At 41.8% G+C, this 10853-nt stretch overlaps 2 protein-coding genes across 2 annotated transcripts; one reads left to right on the forward strand and one right to left on the reverse strand.

The window, feature by feature from the left end:
- Positions 1-894: 894 nt before the first annotated feature.
- Positions 895-3539, reverse strand: cUnh11orf54 (chromosome Un C11orf54 homolog). Its single transcript, XM_080866907.1, has 8 exons — positions 3375-3539; positions 3198-3296; positions 2967-3040; positions 2779-2880; positions 2470-2646; positions 2100-2249; positions 1897-2013; positions 895-1762 (listed from the first exon to the last, which is right to left on the reverse strand). Exons 1-8 carry the CDS (start codon positions 3439-3441, stop codon positions 1589-1591), a joined length of 960 nt encoding a protein of 319 aa, XP_080723033.1. The 5' UTR covers positions 3442-3539; the 3' UTR covers positions 895-1588.
- A 628-nt stretch (positions 3540-4167) lies between these two features.
- Positions 4168-10853, forward strand: pho (phoenix). Its single transcript, XM_080866161.1, has 5 exons — positions 4168-4497; positions 5955-6240; positions 6327-6454; positions 7588-7630; positions 7705-10853. The coding sequence occupies exons 1-5, from the start codon at positions 4289-4291 to the stop codon at positions 10297-10299; spliced, it is 3261 nt and encodes a 1086-aa protein (XP_080722287.1). The 5' UTR covers positions 4168-4288; the 3' UTR covers positions 10300-10853.

The raw sequence follows: 10853 nt of genomic DNA on the forward strand, positions 1-10853 counted from the left end.
ATTGTGGGAAATGGTGTACCGCCTGCGTTGGTCAGCAGAGGGCGCTCTTTGAACGTGAAGAATATTAAAGCTATAAAAGTCACCTTTGATAAGTGATTTGGTTTTTACATTTTAATAGAAGTATTCAATTTTTTTTAAATAAAAGAAATATAAAAACAAATTAATTTAATTATTATATTGGAAACATGGTATGCCCACAGTGAAACAGATAATATTAAAAGCCTGTATGCCTGTTGGCTATACACGTAGCTGTACAAGAACCTTTAAACAGCCTTTAGGGAAAATTTCTTAAACGTTTCCCCAAATACTAGGGGGAAACATTTAGAAAGCCTCAAAGTTCTACTATCACCCAATCAGACGGTAGCAATGTAATTCATTCAGACACAAAGACATGGTTGCTGAAGTTCCAACAGAACATGAGAATAGGGAAGAAAGGTGATTTAACTGTCTTGTTACAATCGAGGTATGCAGAAGAGCATCTTCGAACACACGTTGAACCTTGAAGCAGATGGACTAAGCAGTGGACAACCACACCATGTATCACATTTGTCTGTTAAAAAAAGCAAAGAGGGCCTACAGTTTGCACCGGCTAATGAAAACTGGGCTATAGAAGATTAGAAAAACGTGGCCTGGTGATGAATGTTTAGTGATGCAACTTTCGAATGGTAGGGTCAAAGTTTCATGTAGACAACATAAAAACATGCATCTATCCTTATTTGTCTCAGTGGTTGAGGCTGGTGCCATGGTGTGAGGGATATTTCCTTGGCACACTTTGACCCCTTGGTACCAACAGAAAATCAGTTCAGCCTTTCCCACAGCTTACTTGAACCTTACCAAACAGAATATATAGTTATTTTACAACACACATTTAAAAAAAAAGCCACTCAGAAGAAAATCATTGTCTTAGTTTATTAATTAAATGACAAAGTTCTTTACAAGTAACACATCTTTCCATCGGTTTTGCTGTGACAGTTTTCCACTGAGGAAAGATTTATTTGAAATGCCACAAGATGGATTTAAAACACTAAAATCTGATTTACTTTAAAACAATATCACTGGTTAGGTGTACACAGTTATACGCTTACACCACTGGTCTTTCTAAGCACCAGCACTGCTATTCTACCCTGTTTCAGCAAGTGGAAGTATAAGAAAGCGATGTGAGGTGGATATTAATCAAGCACATTGTGCACACACCCACAAGAGGCCTAATCATACAAATAAGTGAATCCAGGGTGTGGGCAGGTTGGCCACAGAGGTTTTTAAAAAGCTAGCTTTCTCTAAGAAGCTTTACCTACTGCAACAGTCTAGCCTGCAACACGTTGCACAACCTTTTTGATTGCAGTAGAGTCAGCAAGCATTAATGTAGGCCAAGGTCCAAAGTACGTCAGCGTTGTGATGTCACTGTCCACCTTTTTTTTCCTTCACACAATTCAGATCACTTCATTGGGATTCTTTTATTTTATTTTATTGATTCATGTGCAGTGACTTTTTTATGTGTGAAATGTAACATGCTTTAAATGAATCAATGAGTCGCCTCAGTTTAGATTATCAGAAGATTCTGTGCTGCCAACATGTTTTATGCAGTTTTTTAATCTCGTCCGACACCGTGGGTCTCCTTCGGCCTGTCGATGCGGTAGACAAACTCTGCAGGCATGAAATAGCCCAGATACTCCACACTGTCAGGTGTAGTGTCTATGTAGTAGTGGCCACCTTCTCCGTGGTGACTGAAGCAGTGGGTGTGTTCCACACGCAGGTCCAGGCCCTGCAAAGCAACCAGGCGGACATTACAAAGAAGCCTACTGAACAAAAACACCGTAATCAGGTAATAAAACTATAACCAGATCTTTTTATATTTCTGCATCACGCTGAGGTGTGAGTCTATTGGCTTTAACTTACAGGGTCTCTGGATACGAGCACCGACTGGCAGATGAGTGGAGCGCTGACCTCAAAGTGCTTGAGCCAGTTGTTGACGTCATCGTTGGTGTTGAGGGGGCAGACTGAGAACTCTCTTGGCTGTTGACAGGCAAGGAAACAAATCAAAGCACGTGGCTGTGCCAGCAGCAGTCTGTAATATGCTCTGTGTCATGTCCACTATTTACCATGATGTGGATTTTAGCCTTCCCTTTCTGGATGATGAAGGTGCCTCCCAGGGCCAGACTTTTATCAGGGTAATGAGCTTCAAGGCTCGTCCGCAAGGCCGTCACCAGACTGTGACTTCCTGTTCTCCTCTTTGCCTGAACCTCTATGACCTGCAGAGGCACACGGGTGAAGACTACCAACTCAGCATGTTTAGGCACACAACTCTTGTTAATGTTTATTCTCTCATTAAATGGGGCTAAAGTTCACGCAAAACAACATCAGCAATGTTATTAACTTACAGATAATTATGTTTAAGTATAACTAGTTCGTTATTTTCCAAAAGCCAAATCAGGATGAGAGTGCATTTTTTAAAAGGCTATGACTGATTACCCTTCCAGGTTTCCCTTCGCAAGCATACAGATTTCCCAGCAGCCCAAAGTTGCAGTCTGTGAACTTGTTGCTGTATTTTTCTAGCAGACACTGGTCATCAGCTGGGTTGATGGAGGAGAAGTAGCTGCTGTTCACTGCGGGCCTTCCCCCTGCCTCGGTCAGAACCAGAGGCATCAGCTGTGGACAAGAACATTCATTCCACTGACTGCTGCCGTACCAAACTGCCCTTTCAAGATTATAATGACAGCTAGTTTATACTGAGGTCATTTGCTGAGTGAAGCACTTTGAATTAGAAGGAAGGCAATTCACCTCTGCGTTCATTCCAACTATTCTATTGGGAGCAGCTGCTGCACCGAGGATGAAAGCGCCTGGAAGTTCCAGCTCCTTTGATACAGTGTTCATGTTGTATTCCTGACAGTAGAAGAAGATGCTGAATATGCTTTAGCAAAACTTTTCATTAAAGTTTCTCAATGCAATTCTTTTATTTTAAAACCTACCTTTTCCTTTCTGACCAGAGGCACCAGATATGGCACACCACCAACATCAGTGATGCGAGGGCTTCCACACAAGCCTGCAGGGTACAGGCGAAATTAAGATACGTTTCTGATACGCAGTCTGCAAATGAAGCTCATCCCCACTCATATGCATGTTTTATGAAGTGTTTTAAATTGACCAAAATGCATATGCATTCGTTTTTAATCACACTTGTGTTCTTGATAGGCTCCTACCTTTGACAGGAAACTGGAAGGGTTCTTTGGTGAGATCCGGACACTCCACAACACTCACTTGAACTTCAGCAAAGTTGGTTTCCAGTCCTGCTTGTAATACTGCAACCAAACACCTTCATTAGCGCCGAGTCACATGAACACGCATGCACAACTTTGCGCTTATATATCAGAGCTTACCGCCACGCAGCTCTTCTAGATCTGGGGCGTGCAGCTGAACCTTCTCGGTTTTGCTGGTGTCTGCCATAGATCCACCTGAGAGTGCGCGCGCTGGGATACAGTTTAGAGGTGCAGGGAAAGTGGATAAGAAAAAGCGGACAGGACCAGGGTTAACTTCAAACAAAGAGTAAATAAGAACAAGATGATAACCCTCCCCGGAAGTGTTTCCTCATCCAATTTAAAGACATTGGTTATTTCTTTCACTTAGAAAATCGAACAAAAAATTGCCCATATTCGCCGTAATAATTAATAATTCCCTCTAGATAAAAAGGAAAGCATTATTATTGGTTGGCTCTAGATGTGGGGTCTTTGGGCTCGGGAAATCTCCCAACTCTATGAACTGCACAAGAGCTCATTAAATAATGCAGACCACGACAAGGACGATGAATGTGATTCACACATCAGGAGACACTTTACATTTGTCGCAAGTTGCTGAACAGACTGTGGATATATGTAGTGTATAAGCCGGTTTGGTGCACAGTCTCATACAGAAAACGAGGATGCTCGTGCTTCGCTGTCTGAACGGAACTAATACCATTATTACTGCTAATTGCAATATTAATATTAATTCTATCTCTGCGTGAGGCTCATTGTTATGTCGAGTTGATGCAGGAGCCATCAACCCACAAAAAAACATCTTATATAGAGCTCAGCTGAAGACAAAACCGGAAGTGTAAACACTGTAACCTCTTGATTCTTTTAGTATCGTCTGTCTCCTCTTTGGCGATTGGTCAGATGACCATCGTCATCTCGGTGACGTCTAAACACTTCCAGGTCGAATCGCATGTGGAGTGTTTTACGTGTTTTGGTGGAGATTCTTGTATTTACGTGTTTCATGTCTAAGATTTTTCACGGATCCGTCGGTGAGTCCTACGATGGCGAAAGTGCGTCGGTCCAATGAGTGGACTGAATCCGACGCTGTTGCTGAAGTTGCTACAGCGGATCCATCGGATTTTGTGCTGGAAACGTTCCCTCCTGAATATGTGGACAGAATTTCGAGGTTTATAGAGTCTTCTTCTGTTCTCTGTTCGAGTCAGAACAGAGAGGATGGTGCAGCCGAAGGAGAGCCCACTGAAGCAGACAGGTGAGGAGTGGAGGTCACTCCGGCTTAGATACTCTGACAAATGTATCTACATGTCTGTATTTTTCACAAACAGCACACACATGCAGACACACACACACTAAAGATAACCCCAAATTTCGTGAACGCAATATTAACATTGTATTTCATAAAAGAGCACTTGGATTTGTAGATAATGCAAAGAAAAACTGATAGTCTTCCTTGCAATGATCCCATAACACGGTACAACAAGGTAAACAGTGTACTGTGTCAGAAGATTGACATCAGTCTGCTAAATAAATGCTCTATATTGTAATGTAATAAAGGAAGAACGGTCAGATATCCTCCATCCATCCTCTGTACTCTTCTGCACCTTTCTCCTTGCCACAACACCACACATCCTTCCTCCTCATGGTCAGGGTGTTACTGCTTTTGTACACCACCTCCTCCAGTTTCACTCATTATCCTGTACACGATACTGCACTCAAGTTCAGTAAACATATTTTTCCAGGGCCTACTTTTCAGTGGGAAACCTCCAGTTTTGCAGAATAAAAATAAAGTTTGATCGCTAGGGTCTGAGCTCATTTCTCCAAACTAATATATCACATATTAAATTGAGTATAAAAAAATAAGTAAGCCCTTGCCCCAAAGGCCTACAGGTGGAGGGGCTGAAACAGATGTTGGTGATTGAGAAAAACCTCAACAATACCTTTTTAAAAGTTAAATACAGTCACTTTCCTGTGGTGCAGTTGAACTCCTGTGCGAGCATCAGAATGTGGAGTAAATGTGATTTAAGTGACTTTGAAAGTGGCATAGTTGTTGGTGCTGAAGTCCAAGTATTTCACAAACTGCTGATCTATTAGGATTTTCCCCAGAACCATTGCCCTGGTTTACAGCGAATGATCCAAAAAAAGAGAAAATATCCTGTGAACATTATTGAAGCCAACAGTTACTCAATTACATTTTACATCCAAGATATGCAGAAGAGTATCTGTCTGCATTATTCCATCCTGCTTTATATCAGCATCGAAAACCACTGAAGTGATGTAATGGTGTGGGGGATATTTTCTTGGCACACTTTAATCCTCTTGATGCCAACCAACCCTAAATTTGACGCCAGAGCGTGTCTGAGGATCGTTGCTGACTATGTCTCTATCGCCAAAGTCAAACCATCTTCTGATGTCTGCCATCGTCATATCATTTCAAACTGGTTTCTTGAGCACGACAATGAGTTCTTTGCACTCAAATTGCCTCTGTGGCCAGCAGATCTCAAAATCAATGTACACTTCACAAAGTAGCCGGTGATTTTAGACGCCCAAATCTGAGGATGTGCTTAGGACCAAATTCTAGAAAAATGGATTCGCACTTGAATGTGTTTAAAATATGTCTGTTTGTCTGTTGCCTCCAGGTCATGAAAATGTTTTGAAAACTGCAAAAACTCTTGAGCTTGACACACTGACCATATAATTGTGTCTGCGCAGTGACTCAGCGGACAGCCTGTTCATCACTCAGAAGCCTGTACCTGAGGCCGTGAGGTCAGGAAGACGGAAGCGCCGCGGCCTACGATCAGGTCTCACGTCTCCCAGAGAGCGAGAGGAAAGTGAAGATGACAGTTCACCTTCGGCCTCCCTTCAAGACACCAGAAGTAAAAGGAAAAAAAAAGAGACAAAACTCAGAATGCCAAAGTACAGTTTCCCGTTCCTCAAAGACAAGATGCCGAAAGCCAAGGGCATTTTTTTAAGTGAAGTGCAAAACACGAGGCTACATGTAAGCATAAACAACAGCAGCAGAGCACACGCTTGTTACAGCAAATGCCAGCAAATGTTAGAACTAAAGCCTTTTATTTGTTCCAGTATTCTTCAGTGGGGGCCTTCTTTGATTGTATAAGAAAGCTGCAACAGAGCTATCAAACCGTAGAGGATCTGGAGTCAAATTTACCAGCAATTGACATGAATGGAGAGTGCATATCTCCAATATCAGAGTAAGTCTTTAATGCTAGTTGAAATGTTGTTTTGTTACTGATTTCCTTAGTTGCCTTTAAAGCTTGCTTTTATGTTTTTACACTGCATTTCACTTCCTTTTATGCATTTGAATCATTTTTTTCTGTCTCATGTTTGCTATTCTCACTACATTGTAGAACAGTAATATATATTGGAAACTGGTGAATAATGTAGCGAAGAAAATGGCAAAGAAAGCAGGCTGTGTTTCAGATGCCTCAAAGTTGCCACTTTTTCTTCTGGAACATGTTCAAGCAACTCCCGAGTCTTGTCAAAAGAGGAGTGGTGGGATGTTTTCCTCCTTTATGTATTTAGACCATGAGAGACACAAGTAGGATCATTCATAGCATATTAACAAAAATCGAAAAATGAATCATCGGACCATGAAGGTGAAGTTCTTGACATTCTCCATCCTCTTTGGCCTTCAGGGACTGATGCTTGTCTTTGTCAAGAACTTGAAAGTAAGTTGAGTCCTCAAAACCCATCGCATGCAATGAAACTGTCAGACGATGATGAGGTCTACTCCAGAAAAGTGTTAATGAAAGTTCCCTTTACTGCAGAGGGGGTGTTTGCAGAAGGTACCAGCCTGATGAAACAAACTGTTAACATCACCTCAGATTAGAGCTGCAGACATATCTCACTTTTGAAGGAGTGATGATTTTCTTCCCACATAAATTTGCCTAACATCTGCTGGCACAGCCACGTAAAGCTCAGGTCTCAAATCTGTCAAAATGTGAGCCGATTTGTAAAAGCACCAATGCAGAACTGAGGCAAAAGAGGTGCGTGTGAATTAGCCAATAGTAAGAAGAGAGCTGTGTGGACTAAGACACGAGGAGTGGACATTAGAGCAGTGGGAACTGGACTCTGAGAGAGGGTGAAATCTGTCACCAGAGTGTAAAGTTGAATGTGGAATCTGTCGGGTTTTGCTTTGTTTACATCCATTTCTTCCAAAAAGAAACCTTCATTGAACAGATGTATTCAAACATATTACTGACACGTTTTACCAGTTTATCAGCTGCATGTAAAGTACTTTGAAATACACTAAAGCATATTAAAGGCATTAAGAAATACAGCTGAAATGTTTGGTAATTCAACAACTTCCTTTCTTCTATTTCAGGGGAGAAGAAGAAAATGTAGGAGACGAGGACATGAAAGTGGTGGTAAGCAGGCTCTTGATACTATAATGAGCACTTTATGAGCATGTACAGGCCCTAAGTTGTGTGTCATTTGACAGGCAAAGAAGCATTTTGTGATACCATCAAAAAGGAGACACTCACAGTCCTGGTATAGCGAGAAGAAGAGAAATAGTAAAGGAAAACAGTGGACGGAAGGACTTACTGGTGATGAAATGCCACCAGGAGGATGGGGGGTTGTGTTACATAAAATACCAGCTAAGAAACCCTCATTGAGAGCTGCACAGTCTTCAGATTTGGAGAGCTCTGATGATGAAGATCCTTCTTGTAGCATTCTGAGAGAGAAGAGGACGAGTAATAAACAGCTCACACCCCAAAGCGTCCGCGCTCAAACCGTAACTCTAAAGACAAACAGTAAAAAGAGAGACAGCTCTGAGGGAAAAGAAATGGAGGATGAGCTGAGTGACAGCAGTCCTCCACAAAGTCCAAAGGAATGCATGCAAAAGTGCAGAGTTTCAAACAAAGAGGAGCTATCCCAGCAAGGGCGGGGAGACAGTGAGCCTGCAGACCAAAGTTTCTTCCAGAGTGACACCAATAATGTTGCTACATGCAGTGAAACCAAAGTGAAGAAGAAGCAAAATCACAGAGAACATAATGAAAGTGCAGAAGAAGCTGATGATGAAAGTCAGGAGGAGGTGGAGGTTCAGTATGCTGCACTGACTGTGAATGAGGAAATCACTGAGGTGGAGGAAAGTCCTCATCTGTCACAGACCATCAGCGAGCTGGAGCTTAATGAAAAAAATAGGTTGGAGGAGAGTGACATCTCTGATTCAGAACAGAGGAAGAAGAAAAAGGACAAGCAAGAAAACGAAAATACAGAAGAAGAAAAGAGCCAGGACGAGCTGGAGGATCAGCACACTGCATCATCTTTGAATGAGGAAATCACTGAAGTGGAAGAGACTCAACATCTATCACAGACTGTTAATGAGCTGGATCTTAATGCAAAGATCGGTTTGGAGGACAGTGACGTTCCTGATTCACAACAGAAGAAGGTGAAAGAGGACAAAGAAATCAAAAATGCAGAAGAGGAAAAGAGCCAGAGTCAGGACAAGCTGGAGGATCAGCACGATGCCGCATCTGTGAATGACAAAATCACTGAGGTGGAGCAGGAGACTCCCTGTTTGTCACAGGTCACCAGCGTGCTTGATGTTACCGGAAAAACTGTGATGGAGGACAGTGACGTGACTGATACACAACAGAAAAAGAAGAAGAAGAAAAAGAAGAAGGTGAAAGAGGACAACAACGAAAACAAAAATGCAGAAGAAGAACAGAGCCTGAGTCAGGGGAGGCTGGAGCTTCAGCACGCTGCAACATCTCTGGATGAGAAAGTGATTGAGGAGGAGGAGAGTGACATTCCTCATTCACAACAGAAGAAGAAGAAAAAGAAGAAAAGAAAGAAGTCACCTGAAGAACACGAAAAGGAGAAGATGAAAAAGAAAATGTCAGAAAGCAACGATGGTGAGGAGGAAGATGTCGAGCAGTTAAAGTGCAACACCGCTCCTGAATCTCTTCACGATGATGTGGAGATACCAACAAAGAAGAAGAAAAAAGGAACAGAGAAAAAGAAAGAGTTTAAAGATGAAGGTGAAGGTTTCAGAAATACTGAAGCTTTTCAGGAAAACCTTGAGAAAACTTTGGAATCCAGTTGTGCAAAAAGAAAAAAGCACAAAAAGTCATCTCAAAGAGATGAATCTAACACTCCCGAAGATGAAGAAAATCCACAGAAAACAGATGAGATTGAAGACCATGATGCTGGTTTACTGATGACCAAGAAGAAGAAGAAAATGAAAAAAATGTCAAGCATGGAGGGCTCCAATGACACTGTGGCACAAAGCTCTGATCTGTTGTCTGTGCAGCGGAAAAAAAAGAAGAGGAAATCTTTCTTCCTCGGTGCTGATGTCGAGGGAAAAGCTGCTCATTCAGAGGAAGAAAAACATTGTCCTTTGCAATCTGTGGCTGCTGAAAAGCCAGGCGTCAGCACCGGCAGTCCTGCTGAATCAGCAGAAATCACTGTAAGTTTGGACGAATCTAATGACAGAGTCAGGAAAAAGAAGAAGAGGAAAATGTTAACTGAACAAGAGAGTGTGGAAAAAGATCCGGAACCAGATTTTGAGGAACTTGAGGAGGCCCTGTCTGACACAGGGCTGAAGAAGAAGAAAAAGAAACGTAAGAGGAACGAAACCAAGTCAGCGACCCCTGTGAAAGGATCAGAAAATGCTGATACAAGATGCTCTGATGAGGCTGTGGTGTTAAAAAAGAAGAGGGAAAAAAATATCCAAGAAACTCCAGCAGCTGCAAGTGAAGAAACTGAATCGGAAAGTCTGTTTGAACATGCTTCACCATCTTTAGATACACCCAGAAAAGACAGCAAAAAGAAGACAAAGGGGAAATCTGCTCATAATGTTTCACTATGGAGTAAAGAACAATCTTATGGATGTTTAATCACATCCAAAGAAGGGCGTGAAACTGACATGAAAGAGCGAAAACGAACAGCTGATTGCAGTTTCACCACGCAGTTGTCAAAGACTTCTGCGCTGCCCTCTCCACACAGCATCAAGAAAAACAAGCCAAAAAAGCTCAAGCGCACCCTTCATAATCCCAGTGGGGACTTTCTTACACACAGTCAGTACCAGTAAAATAGTTCTCATCAGTCACTGGGACACAAACACCCATCAGTGTTTTTACAATGTAACTGCTGAGTGACTTTTTACCATTTTATTTTGTGTCAAAACATTTTATTATAATGGCTCTGTGAGCTTTTTAATGGTGAAAAGCATGTCATCAAAACAAACCATGATGGATGATTTTAATACTTTTTTTTTCACAATAAAAGTTTCTGAATACTAAAGTCATTATTCATTTAATAAGTAATTATTTCAAAGAAATGTACTTTTAGCTATGCAAGTTAATACCGCATTGAATATATATCAACAATCTGCTTGGGAGTTTGCTGTTTGGAGTTTTAATTTGACCTCAATACCATCTAACCCAGCGGTCCCCAACCCCCGGGCCTCGGACCAGTACCGGTCCGTGAGTCGTTTGGTACCGGGCCGCGAGAGTTGAGGCTCAGGTGTGAAATGTATGGTTTTCAGGGTTTTTATTGTTTTTCAGCGTTATTTTGTTATCGTTTTTATCGTAAACTCTGTTTTCCTGGGTCTTTTCACGTGTGTTATGAATAAATCTTCTTTTT

This window comes from Rhamphochromis sp. 'chilingali' (assembly GCF_963969265.1).
Source record: "Rhamphochromis sp. 'chilingali' genome assembly, chromosome: 19".
In the NCBI taxonomy this organism is placed as follows: domain Eukaryota; kingdom Metazoa; phylum Chordata; class Actinopteri; order Cichliformes; family Cichlidae; genus Rhamphochromis; species Rhamphochromis sp. 'chilingali'.

Bases quoted from the DNA above. Each gene is read 5' to 3' on its own strand.
- cUnh11orf54 (XM_080866907.1), bottom strand. From the start codon at position 3,441: ATGGCAGACACCAGCAAAACCGAGAAGGTTCAGCTGCACGCCCCAGAT. The intron at 2,250-2,469 runs GTAATCAGTCAT...GTGCCTCTGCAG, and splicing joins GCGAAGGGAAACCTGGAAGG to GTCATAGAGGTTCAGGCAAA. The intron at 1,763-1,896 runs GTAAGTTAAAGC...GTTGCTTTGCAG, and splicing joins TGCTCGTATCCAGAGACCCT to GGCCTGGACCTGCGTGTGGA.
- pho (XM_080866161.1), top strand. From the start codon at position 4,289: ATGGCGAAAGTGCGTCGGTCCAATGAGTGGACTGAATCCGACGCTGTT. The intron at 6,455-7,587 runs GTAAGTCTTTAA...CTTCTATTTCAG, and splicing joins TGCATATCTCCAATATCAGA to GGGAGAAGAAGAAAATGTAG. The intron at 7,631-7,704 runs GTAAGCAGGCTC...GTCATTTGACAG, and splicing joins ACGAGGACATGAAAGTGGTG to GCAAAGAAGCATTTTGTGAT.